The sequence below is a fragment of the Phoca vitulina genome, unplaced genomic scaffold, assembly GCF_004348235.1.
Source record: "Phoca vitulina isolate PV1807 unplaced genomic scaffold, GSC_HSeal_1.0 scaffold21, whole genome shotgun sequence".
NCBI classification, from domain to species: domain Eukaryota; kingdom Metazoa; phylum Chordata; class Mammalia; order Carnivora; family Phocidae; genus Phoca; species Phoca vitulina.
This window is the reverse complement of record NW_022589724.1, coordinates 329,257-342,346: the sequence shown is the minus strand read 5'-3', so window position 1 is coordinate 342,346 and position 13,090 is coordinate 329,257. Positions and strand designations below refer to the sequence as shown.

Below are 13,090 nucleotides of genomic sequence, written 5' to 3'. Positions count from 1 at the left end.
GGGATAGAGAAAAAGATAGACTCCCGCCAAAGCCCATCTCTTAAGACACAGGTAGCAAGTGGAGATAATTAAGGACGCGGCCTATCGTCCTAATAAGTCAGCCTTCCTAGAGAATTCCTGCGACTTCGGGTCTCAGTTCTCACACCTTAGGGTAAAGCATATTCTGGGGCTTGGCGGCCAAACTCAAAGGAGGACCGGCTCTAGTGGCAGTTACCTCTTTTCCAGGCAGCTCTTCCGGCTCCACCTGGAGCCTTACGCCTCCCAGGAAAAGCTTCACTGGGTAAGCTGCGCCCCTGCCTCGGCCTCAGTTTCCTCAGCTTTGGTCAATAATCAAAGCACGATCTTAAATTGCAAAGTAGAGACTGGTGGAAATGACATCATTTCGGCTCCACCTGACCGGGAAGTGGCAGCCCGGCCCACCTGCGTGGCCGGCCCTCCTTTGGGCCTCAGGTCGGCGGTGCGCGGGGTTAAAGCCCCGACTTCCTCAGAGGTGAGAAGGTGAGCCAACGTCCTGCCTCCCCTCAGCCGGGCGCTGAGACTGGTGCCGGGCCGGCCCGCCCCGCCGCCCCTCCAGGCCGCTTCCGTCATCCGGACTGCTAACACGCTCATTAGCATAGAGACTCCTCCGAAGATCAGGCACGCGGGGGCTGAACCGGAGTCTCCGTCCCTTCAAGAAGGGGATAAGGCACCCTGTCCCGGAGGGGTCCCAGGGCCGCACTTTCTTCGCGCGAGTCACACTGTAAACTAGAAATGTCCCGGGATAATTCACCCCCGCGCCCCGCCCCCAACAGTGGGTCCCTGAGGTGCACAGCGCGCGGGCACCAGGAGATGCGCACGGGTCTGGCCTCTGCGCGCGGCGGGCTCACGCTGGCAACCTCACGCCCCAGGCGCCGGCGGGCTTCGAGCGAGGCGGGGCCAGGAGTGCCGCCGGACCCCGGTGCCCTCAGGCGCCACCCCGGGGCTGGCGCCGAGGTGGCCGCGGGTGGTGGCGCGTGCTGAGGTGGGGAGTTGCGCCAGCTGAAGACCCAGGCACGAGGAGGGCGGGGCTTAGGCCGCGGTCTGGCGGCCGGGCTCGTGGGGGGCGGGGCGGGGCCTGCGGGGGCGGGTTGGGGGCGGGGCGCGCGCGCGAGCCCAGGGAGGGCGGGGCCGCGGCGCGGGGCGGGTTCTGGCGGCCCGGGTGTCACACACGCGGCGGTTCGGGAGGCGGCGGCAGCGGCAGCGGCAGGCGCCGCCGGGACGGGCACGGGCGCGCGGCTCGGGCGGGCGCCGGCTGCCTCCCTCCGTCGCTCGCTCGCTCTCCCTCCTGCTTGCTCGCCGGCTGCGGGGCCGGGCTCTCTCCCAGCGCTCTCGGGAAGGAAGAAGGGGGGCCAAAGACGCCGACAAGTTCCCGCAGCAGCAGCAGATCCCGGCCCAGGCGGAGGCTGCGGTTCAGACGGGGCAGGAGAGCGCTCCGCGGCGGAGCGCACGGCCAGAGCGTCCCAGGCGGGGGGCGCCCGGGCCTTTCGCTCTCCGCGGGGCCGCGGTCCGGGATCCCATGAGACGCGCCCGTGAGGGGCGAGAGATCCAAAGCCCGGGCGGCGAGAGGCAGAGGCGGAGGGCGGTGCTGCAACTGCTGGAAGCCGGGATCGGCCGGCAGGAGGCGGCGGAGAGAACTTGAACTTGGCGTCGAGAGCGGGCGCCCCGGACGCCCCCCGCCGGGGCCGGGGCGCCGAGAGACCTGGGCCGCAGCGCTGCTCCCCGAATGGCCGCGGCGGCGGACCGGGCTTCCGCGCCGCGGCCCTAGGCGGCCTCTCGCCATGGCCAAGTGGCTGAACAAGTACTTCAGCTTGGGCAACAGCAAGACCAAGAGCCCCCCGCAGCCGCCGCGGCCGGACTACCGCGAGCAGCGGCGCCGGGGCGAGCGGCCCTCGCAGCCCCCCCAGGCTGTGCCGCAGGCCCCGGCGGGCGCCTCGGCGTCCTGCGGTCCGGCTGCTGCCTCCTGCTTCTCAACGTCGTCGGGATCGCTGCCCGACGACAGCGGCAGCACCAGCGACCTCATCCGCGCCTACCGCGCACAGAAGGAGCGCGACTTTGAGGACCCCTACAACGGGCCCGGTTCGTCGCTGCGCAAACTGCGCGCCATGTGCCGCCTGGACTACTGCGGCGGCGGCGGGGAGCCGGGCGGGGGCCAGCGCGCCTTCTCAGCCTCGTCCGCGTCGGGCGCCGCCGGCTGCTGCTGTGCCTCCTCCGGTGCAGGCGCCGCCGCGTCCTCGTCGTCGTCGTCCGGCTCCCCGCACCTCTACCGCAGCAGCAGCGAGCGGCGGCCAGCCACCCCGGCCGAGGTGCGCTACATCTCCCCGAAGCACCGCCTCATCAAGGTGGAGAGCGCCGCGGGCGGTGCGGGAGACCTCCCGGGGGGTGCCTGCTCGGGCGGCCGCACCTGGAGCCCGACGGCCTGCGGTGGCAAGAAACTGCTCAACAAGTGTGCCGCCTCGGCCGCGGAGGAGAGCGGGGCCGGCAAAAAGGACAAGGTAAGGCACCCCTTGTTCTCACCCCAGGTTCCTGAGCCACTGTGCGCACGGGGAAACTGAGGCAACGCTCTGGTTTCTTCATTAGCTTCGGGCTAGGACCCTGGGGTAAGGGCTCCCACGCTGCTTCCCAGTTCTTCCCTTTCGCACGCTCTTTCCTCTGGATCCTCGGCCTCTGACACAGACTCTTTTACCTGCTGCTCCTAAAACGTCCTTTCTCTGAGCCCACAGCCAGGTGCCTCCTTCGGAAGTAACCTGACGAGAGCGTCCTACCAACCTTGTCCAAGAAAGACCCAGCCAGCCCTTCCGTCCCCCAAGACCTAAAGTCTGAAAGTCAGAGCTGGCAGGGATTTAGAGGAGCGTGTTTTGTTTTTTGTTTTCTCCCTCCCACCATGCTATAGATGGGAAACTGAGGTCCAGAGCTGGGAAGGGACTCGCCCGGTATTACACAGCATTCTCAGTGGCAGATCCGGACCGGCTGTCTTTAAACGTATATATGTAAATCCCTCTAAAAGCCCTGCCCTGCCCCACCCCTCGCGCCAGGTTTCCAAATCCGAGCGGCCTTTTGTACTGGAGCTGCCCTGGGAACCCCCACGCGTGCTTTTCCGGTTGAAATACGCTGCCTCCAGGAGCTTTCCACTTCGACAAGTCAGTTCCTACCGCCGCGCGCACAAGGGGGTCCGCCAGTCCATCAGCTGGAAGGAGACTCACGCCTCCAATCCTCACCTCTTCCTGATCCCACCCCCACCCCATACAGTCCCAGGAATGAGGGGGACCACTTTGTGACAATCCCCCCTAACATATTAGGCCATTTTGATCCCCCTCTTTGAAGCACACCAATTACAGCCAGACTGGACCCCTCTCTTCCCCCTTCACACTCCTGTCGCACCCTCCCTTCCCCCATAAAATAATACTTGTTCTGTCTACTTATGGTGGAAGGCAGTGTTTTGATTACATCTGAGGCCCAGCGCCCTGTCAGGCTCATGTCCCTCTTGTTCTCCCCATCACCCCCACCTTTTCCCAAAGGTAAACTTTTGCCCAGGCGTGGGCTGGGGAAGACTGAGAGTCTGAGCTCCCTTTAGGACTGGATGTCCAGACAGGAGACAGACAGGCTCCTACCTGCCGGCTGGTGCTTGGAAAGGGATGTTTTATTTTCTAGGCAGGAGAAGTAAGGGGATGCCCTTCTTTTTAATTTTTCTGCCTGGATTTTTCTCTCTGAGGTCCCACCCAAGAGTATCCCCTCCTCTCTGGATCTGCTAAAGGCAAGGTGGGCGGTCCCTGGAGGCAGTTTGGGGGCACACCTTGGAAGCATGGACTCAGGGCTTCCTACAAGAACCTGGGAGCCAGGTGGCCACCCAGGTGCTTGCTGCCTTGGAGGAGAAGGAGATTTCTCTGGGAGCCCCCAGGATCAAGGGCTTGTGGTTGATCTGTGAGGGAAACACCAAAGAGGCTCCCTGCTGCCTTATATGTGGCTCAGGTTTGGCTAGGTGCTGGCTTGGGAGAATCTGAAGTTCCTGCGTATGGTTGGTTTGAGCAAGGCCCTGCCTCTGAAGATGGAGAGATTCCCAGCAAATGGTGCTAGACTCCTGGGCCCCCCTTGTTACTCCACAGCTACCTTCCTGGTGGGCAAATCTTTCCCTCCCACTGCTTTGTAAAGTTTTCTTTTCTGGCTTTCAAAACTTTAGTAGACTTTTTTTTTTTTTCCAATTACAATTAAGACTATTTCAAATACTGAGGGATAAAATGTCATAGCTAGAATGTCAAGTGTATTTAAGAGTTGGCTTTGTTCACCATCAAGTTTTTTAAGATTTTATTTTTAAATAATCTCTACACCCAGTGTGGGGCTCAAACCTACAACCCCAAGATCAAGAGTTGCATGCTCCACTGACTTAGCCAGCCAGGCGCCCCTCACCATCAAGTATTTTTTATGGGTCTTTCCTGTGCCCTCCCCTGCTGGGTGCTGGAGCAGTCCCTGGTGAATTTTGTGGCCCAGTCTGCAGTGTGGATGATGAGTGCTGTGATGGGGGTGCTGTTACAGGAGGGCTATTATTGTGGGGGAGGGGCGGTGACTGTGGTTGGCTCCCGAAAGAAAGCCTGGCACTTGAGGGGATGCAGATAAAGTGCCTGTGGCTGGCATTGAGAGGTTAGAGTTGTGCAGGACCCCAGGGGAACAGCAGGGCCCAGGTTAGGGAGGACCTTATAAGCTAAGCACAATGAGGGCAAATGAAGGGATTTATGAGGGTTTTTTTTTTTTTTTTTTTTTTTATCTCTCTTGGCTGCATTTCACTTACTGGGTTGTGACTTTGAGCCCTTTGATCTTTTGAGAAATTGTTCTGATCCAGAGACAGGAGTTTCAGCTACCAGATGTTCTTTCTAAAGAGGAAGAGGGGAGGCAGCCACAGAGGGTCACACTGTGCAGTGGTTCTCAAACCAGAACTTGGAGGGCTCTTTAAAACTGATTCATCAAGCCTGCTGTGGGTCCTGAAAATGTGCATTTCTAACAAGTTCCTAGGTGATCTTTTGCTGCTGATTCTGCTATCACACTTTTGAGGGCCATTATGTAAGTGACTTCTCCTTAACCCTTCCCCTGGGTCTTCTGGTTGGAACTGCTTTGGGATGCAGAGACTCTAGATCCTCTCCTCTCTGCCCTCTGTGTGGGGCTGTCTCCTCATCTGGGGCCAACACCCACCCCCCATTCCTGGTCAGGCAGTCTGAAAGCAGCCTGGTTTTCACATTATTTTCAGCCAGACAGCTTTTGGAAGGCCAGGCATACTGTATAGATCCAGGCCTGAACACCTCGGAGCCTTCCTTCTACCCCTCACCCATGGATCCAGGAAAACCCACTTCTAGTACCCCGCTTAATCTCAGGCCCAGCTTCCTTTTGTCAATTGTCAGAGATAAGACAAGAACCCATAAGGCTGATGAATGCCTCCCCTACACTCCCACTCTATGTGCCAGGCCCTGTGTTTGTTTTTAACATCAGGCCTGAGTTGGGAGTTACTGTGGTGTGGGGTAGAAGCTGTTGGTCCACAGATCATCTTTTCACTGCCTCCAGTGCCACCTCCCACTATGGTTTATCTTTGGGGGCCCTGCCTCGTGCCTCCCTATGTCACACTGAGGCATCATTTTATTCTCCCAGTGAGTTCTCTGGCACGCCCCCTCCTCCCAAGCATCCAGTCTTGGGCATTATCCCTTTCAGAATCATGTGAAAGAGGGGGAAGGAATGAAGGCTGCAGAAGACTAGTCAGTAATCTCTGGCCTAAGTCTCTGGAGGAGATTGTCACACACTATCTTCATCATTTGTTTCCCCAGGGTTTTGTCTTGGGGAATTTTGTGAGGTCTTTACCTAGGAGGCAGCTTTGAGCTGGATCTAGAGATGGAAATGGAATTTCAGTGCCGGGGAAGGGGCCGCTACAGCCTGCAGCAGCACGGGCTCTGTGTACATGTGCGGATGTAAGTTTGCGTGCATGTACGTGTGTGGGTATATATGTGTGTACGTGTACATGCAGAACTTCAGTATGGAGTGTGTTCTTGGAAACCAGAGCTTTCTTGCAGTGGGCCTCCATTGGGGAATGAGAGATGACATCAAATAGGTGGGGGGCTGAGTTTGGACCCCACAGGGAGTCCTTGAAACTGGTGAGCCGAGAAAGGGACGGACTCAGCCATGATTGAGCTGCCACAATGGGGGGTGGGGGATGGGGTCAGTGTTAGGGGATAATTAGAGTCCAGGTGAGAGACTGTGAGGACCTGAGCTCCCAGGAAGAGAGAACAAAACTAGTCAGTAGAAATATCATTCCTTCGGTTGTCTTTATAAAAAAGTAACCATGACAGAAGAAGCCAGTAACTTACTTGGTTGGTCTCCCTTTGTGCAGCCGAACAGGTCTCATCCCGTTACGGTTTCTGCTGAAGTATTGTTTCTTTATCATAATTAAGTAAATGTTTCCACCACAATTGAGAAAGTCAAGATGCATGATGACATCAGTTTCCCGAGTTTTAAATACATGCTAATGTGTACCAACACTTTATATTTTGTCAGCATCCACAGGGTTGAGTTAAATAACATGTTTCCTAAAGAATAATATCATGTCTAACCTTTTTTTTTTTTTTTTTTTTTTTAAACATTCAGCAAACAGTTTCTGAGCAGCCTGCTAGACAGGGGATATTCAGAGAATAAATGGTGGCCAGCTTCAGCTTTCCAAGAAGGAAGATTCTCTTTTGCAGTTGAACACTAGCTTCTCAAGGTCTAGTCTGGGAGACAGATAACAGCCAAGGAGACCTAAGGAATGCCAAAACAGAAGTGTGTGCAAGGGGCTGGTAAGGCCTCGACTCTGGGAAGTCCAAGAGAGCTTTCAGGAGGAGGCGACATTTGAGCTGACTCTGGAAGGATGAGTGGGAATTTCCTAGGCAGGGATGAGGGGGGAGGGCTGTCCATGCAAAAGGGATAGAACAGCTTGTGCCAGGGCCTGGAGGCTTGGAGGGAATGGCTGGAGGCTCAGCAGAGTAGGTGTGGTGGGGGCATTACAGAGGGAGGTTGGAGTCAGAAAGGGAAGAGAGTGTCTTATGTGCCTTGCTGGGAAGTTGTAACTGGTCTTTTGGGCCTTTTCACATGCAATCATTGATGTATGGTTTGATTGAAGCCCGAGTCAAACATGAGTTGTCAATTTCCATTTGGTTAATGGGCATATTCTCCAGTTCTTAGAAAGTAATTGATGGAAAAGGTAAGAGCCAAAGTTGGTATCTGTGGTTTGGCTTGGGATACTTTCTCCTTTGAAGTCCTGTCCCTTGAAAGTTGTGCGAGAGAAATGCTGCCTATCAAACCCGGTTTTTTCCATTGATTCCCCAGTAGAGAAATATTCTCTAGGCTTCATGCTAACCACTTAATTGGTCATTTAATCCTCACAGTCACTCTAGAAGAGGTTTAGATACTGTATCCGTTAGCTATTGCTGCATAACAAATCACCTCAAACTCAGTGATTTTAAACTAGGGGTTGGGAAACTTTTCTTAAAGGGCCAGATAATGAATGATTTTAGGCTTGAAAGCCAGACAGTCTTCATCACAACTGTTCAACTTTGCCCTTGCAGCTGGAAAGCAGCCATAGACAATATATTAAATAAAGGGCATAGCTGTGTCTGAATAAAACTTTATTTACAAAAACAGGCAGCCAACCTATGGTCTGTAGTTTCCAACCCCTGCTTAAAATGATAAGCCTTTATTATTGTCCACAAGCCCACGCATCTCAGTTTTCTGGTTTTTCTAGTCTCAGCTGGGCTCACACATGCATCTGTGGTCCATTCAGGGTGGATGTGCAGCCCTGCTGATCCTTGCTGGGCTCTCTTACATGTTTGCGGGTAGCTGGGTTAGGATGGTCTTGACTGAGACAATTGGATTCTGTTCCATATGGTCTCTCAGTCTCCAGCAGGCTAGCCTTGTTCATATGATCATGGCAGTGTTTTAAAAGAACAGAAGCCCATAAGGTTTCTTGAGGCTGGAAACTGGCACACTGTCCCTTCTGCTCCCTTTGTGTTGACCCAAGCAAGTCACAAGGCCAACGAGGATTCAGGGAGAGAGGAAGAGTTGCAGAGTCGCATGGCAAAGGGCAGGGATACAGGCAGGCCATTAATCAAGGCCTTCAGTGAGATCCCATCTACCACAGGTAGTATTGCCCTTACTTTATAGATAAAGAAACTGAGGTTTTAAGGTTAATGATTTGCTTGATGTCCCACAGCTACCAAGTGACAGAACCAGGATCACATCTGTGCGATCTGAATTCCAAGTTTATAGGCTTTTTTTTTTATCAATTTGTTCTATTTTCCATGATTTAAATGGAGATAGTAAGGCTCTGATATTTACTGGAATGTGCGTTATGTGTCTCCTCCCTTCACTTAATGTTCCTCTTCTTGCACCCCTCTGCCTGAATTCCCACCCCTTTCAGTCTGGGTTTTGGTGGTCCCCAGAAGAAGCACCAGAGCTGGCTTTTCTCTCTCCCTCCCCCATCTGCCTCTGAGTTCCATAAATGAGATGTTAATGCAGCCCTTGAATTATTTTATAGAGAAATTCTGCATGCAGAGTTGGCGCTTCCCAAGGGACAGCTGCACAAAACGTGTGTCTTGTAACTCACGTCTTCTCATTGTAACACCAAGCATTCCCTCCCTCCAAGGATTGGTGAGGCTGTGCATGCTGTTTTAAGAAAAAACGAAAAAACTAATGGCACCTTGGACTTATCAACAAGGAACCTAAGTTTCCTTAAAGGAGATCAGGTGACTGTCTTCTAATCTGACAATCTCGGAACAGGACTGATTTCCCCCAACTTAACCCCCAAGACTTGACCTCGTCCTCTCCCCACCCCTAAAGCATTTCTGACCCATAAAATAGGTGTTAAAGGGCAAATCTGAAACAGGTGTGGCTTCCTCTGGTCATTTAGCAAAGCTCAACTTAGCCTGTGTGAAATACTCCCCTGGGCAGTTTATCTTGGAGCTGACTTTTACATCTTGTGCTGGGAGAGCCAAGAGGTAGTGGCCTATGGGAGAAGGGGGAGGTCAGGCTTGGCCCTAGAAAATAAATTGGGATTTATAGCTTTGAAGCGGAGAGCTGGGATGCTGGCTGGCTTGATGGTAGCACCTGTCGGCATTCTGAATGGTGGCCATGGGTTTCCTGTAGGATGGAGACAGAGGGTGCTGTGGTCTCTGCCGCCCTGACTTTGTAACTTCTGTTTGGCCTGTGTTGACTGAGGAATTGCCATATACAGGCCACTCTCAGGAGGTGTGTGGGTACAGGGATGAGCCAGGGGGTCTGTAGTGCCTGCCCATAAGGAGCTTATTGGTGAGGATACAGGAAGCAGGTGAGAACAGAGATCTGTATGGCAGAATTTATTAATAAACAAAGTGGTGTAGGTGGGCTGAGAGCCATCCTGGCACAGAGGCTGTTCTGGGCAGAACCTTGGTTCCATGGATCCAAAGGAGAAGCAGGGTGAGGAGGAGGAGGGTGGAGGTTTGTTGTTTTGTTTTGTTTTTAACAGAGAAGCAGAGAAGTCTTCTTGGAGGAGGAGGCATTTGAGTAAAAAAAAATATCGTCATTTCAATTGAGGGAGCTTTCCACATAGTAATATTAGCCAGTGCTTCCATTACACGTACTCAGCCAGGCACTATTCATTGTGCTTTATATATGCATTAACTCTTACTCCACACCAAATCCTTGGAGGTAGGTGCTGCTGTCATTCCCATTTTACATACGAGAAAACTGAGGCACAGTGCTGTTAAGTAACTTGTCTAAGGTCATACCACCAGTAAGTGGCAGAGGTGAGATTCAAAACTGGATCCAGAGCTTTGTTTTTGGCCACTGTACCATCCCCCCCTCAGGCTGCACAGTCTCCAGGCTCATGCCTGAATTTCCTCTGCCTTACTTGTGGCAAGACTTACTCTTTATATAGCCTTGTAGGAGCAACTGATTCCTACATTTATGTAAGTATTTTGTAACTTGAGGGCATTTTTATACCCCTAGTTAATTTGCTTCTTAGAGTCAGTCTGTAAGGAAGGTGCTATAACCCCCATTTTGCAGATGGAGAAACTGAGGCTCTGGGGAGGAATGGAGCCTGCCCTGCTTCACAGCAGGTACTGGCTGATCGAGTGGCCAGACTGTGGACCTTCTGTTCTGAGCCCGGTGCCCTTTGTGCTGCGGCTGTGGAGGTAGCTTGGCCAAAGCTCCAGTCCACAGGAAGGGTGACAGCCTGATTGATTTCCGGTTCTTTCCATGTTTTGATTCTGAAATACTTTACTGAGACCATTAAGGAGCATCGACAGAGGACCTTGCTTCCACAATGGAATTTTCCTTCTCTTCCTGTTTGGTATTTTCCAGTAATATTTCTATTAATGTTTCACTTTCAGAGGCACTAGCTTCCTGAGAGTTTTTCGCTTTCTCAACTGCTGAGCCAGGAAGAATTGAATTTTCCTCTAAATCATTCAGTTCCTTTCCATTTTCTCCAAGGGGAGCCCTCTCTGGATTTCCCATTATGCTGTAGAGGAAGGATCCTGGAGGTGGATCCAAGGAATGGAGAGAGAATTAGTCAGGGCCCTGGGGAATGACTCACGCCCTGTGTTTTCCAAGCAGGACTTAAGAGTAATGGTCAGAAAGGGGCTTCCCAAGGTCCATGAGGGGAGAAGTGACTTGACGGGTGGAGTGGGGAGAAGTGGATATTGCTGGCCCACGGCTGGGCCTTCACTTGCAGTCCGGACCCTGAGTCTTCAGCTGGGCCATAAGAGCTTATACCAAGACCTTTTCCCCACTCATTCATTCAGCAGACATTACTGAGCACTGCTGTGGTGCCGGGTATTCTATTGAGGTGCTGGGGATACAGCAGTGAACAAAACCAATACAAATTTGTGCTCCCTAGGGGCACCTGGCTGGCTCATTCAGTAGAGCATGTGACTCTTGAGCTTGGGGTCATAAGTTTGTGCTCTCCTGAGTTTGCCCCCTCATGAGAGGAGTCAAGCAAATGTAGTGTGTTGGATAGAGAGTATGAAGAAAGGTAAAGCAGGATAAAGAGGCTAGGGTGGGCATGAGTTTGGAGCGTGGTGCTGTTTTAGATGGGTTCTCAGAGGGCTTTGCTGAGGATGTGACAGCAGGATTCCCATGGCTCCAAGGGAAGGGCATTCCACACAGAAGGAGCAGTCAGGGCAAAAGCCTGAGGCAGGAGCAGGCCCAGGTGCTTCAGGGAAATGAGCATGACTGGGCGGAGCAGGTGGGAAGTGGGCCAGGGAGGCTGAGTGTAGTGGGCCTTGGGGGCACTGGAAGGGTCTCTCACTTGAAGTCTGGGTGAGACAGTGAGATGAGAAGTCAGTGGAGGGTTCTGAGCAGAGGAATGACCGGCTCTGACTTGGGTTTTGAGAGGATGACTCTGGCTGCCTAGTGGAGAACAGCCTGAAGGGGGTGAGCGGGGAGGCCAGCTGGGGCACGTGTGGCTGCTGGAACAGGGGCACTAGTGGGGGGTGAAGAGAAGACACCGAGCTCAGGACGTGTTCTGGGTAGAGCTGCAGGCTTTCCTGACAGATGGATGCAATGTGAGGTGTTGAGGGGTGGTCGAGGGTGACCCCAAAGTCTTGGCCTAAGCAATAGGGAGGATAACTCGTCATGAGCCAAGATGGGAGGACAACAGAGGAGCAGTCATATAGTTCAGCCGGTGGGGTTGACCCAGCAGCTCCGTAGTCCTGGGGCTAAGAGCAGGACACACTCTGCCCTCCAGGGCTATGAGGTTCCTGAGAACCTGAAGGAGGCATGGGGGACCTCTGTCCCAGCTGGGGAAAACCACCCTACGGGAGGTGGGTTCAGAGGAAGGTGCAGATGGGGCATCCTGTCCACAGTGGTTGAGATCAGAAGGGGAGCACTGCTGCTGGATGCCCGCAGGTGTGGCCAGAGCCTGGGGCTCGCCTTGGTGTGACTGCTGGTGATGGAAGACGGTGGCGGGGATTGTGTGTGAAGGGCCTTGGCTGCCACGGGTCTGAAATTGCCCCAGTTCTCCAAATTTAAAAGAGGCCACCTGCTATGTTGCATGCCTGAGCTGGGCATGACAGGAGGGTAAAGATGAGTGCCAAGGTTAAGTCTCCAGGGACAGGGCTGGAGCCTGCCTGCTTTGCGAAGCAGAGCGTTTCATTGCTGAGCACTTGTGATTGTTAGGAAAGTTCTCCCTTACATGGGGCCCAGCAGTATGTGGGCTACAGGGAGGAGACAAACAGAAGTAGGAGGAATGGGACTTTCCTGGTTTCTCCAGGCCATGACTAAATTCTGAAAATGAAAATGTCCAGAAAGTTCTTTACAGTGAAGCTTCACTGTTTTTTGGATGTGCACTCCCAGAAAGCCAGACAGCCCCATAATCCCTCTGGTGCATTCCAAAGCCATGCATGTGATTTGGAGCCTGGGTGGCATTTGGGGAACGGTGCAGCCTCTACCTGCCCTTCTGTGGGGGGCACTTGTGAGTTGGCTGTGTTCTCAGGTAGTTCCTCAGAACCGCAAGCTTGGATTTTTTGATATGTTTCAATGTTTATATCTGTGAACTACCCCCCCCTTAACAAAACTAAGACAAGTTTGGTATAGAAAATGCAGATAAGCAAAACTAAAATAGAAACCAACTTTAATTCTATAATTCAAAGAAACCATCGTTAACATTTCACTGTTTTTCCTTTAGCCTTTTTTCAATGCATATATATACATTTTTCCCACAAAAATTAATAATATTGCATGTATTTATTCTCTTTTTGTTTAAAGACATGGAAAAATGTCTCCATTATCTTAAACATTCAACAACAGTAATTTCATGTCTGTGTAGTGTTCTGTTCGTACATTTAAGCTTTCCGTAGTTGTCCCTAATTTAACATTGCTCTAATGAACATCTTTGTTAACTGAATTCTTAGCCGAAGTCTGTGATGGTTTCCCTGGGACTGAGTCCCAGAAGGAGGATTGTCGGGTAAGAAGGGAAAAATTTTGGTACGTGCTTTCAAATTGTATCCTAGAAAGACTTCACACATTGGCGCCTGTTTTACTCTAATCCAATTTAGTTTCATTTGCAATTTCTTGGGTTGCTGGTGCCTATGTG

General features: G+C 52.8%; 1 protein-coding gene across 1 annotated transcript in view; it reads left to right on the top strand.

Annotated features, from left to right (window-relative positions):
• The first annotated feature begins 1,227 nt into the window (after positions 1 to 1,227).
• Positions 1,228 to 13,090, top strand: part of SHB (SH2 domain containing adaptor protein B) — a 134,204-nt gene continuing 122,341 nt past the window's right edge. Inside the window, exon 1 of the mRNA XM_032418301.1 lies at positions 1,228 to 2,510. Within this exon, the coding sequence (XP_032274192.1) occupies positions 1,797 to 2,510 (714 nt within the window). The 5' untranslated portion in view covers positions 1,228 to 1,796. The remainder of the gene's footprint in view (positions 2,511 to 13,090) is intronic.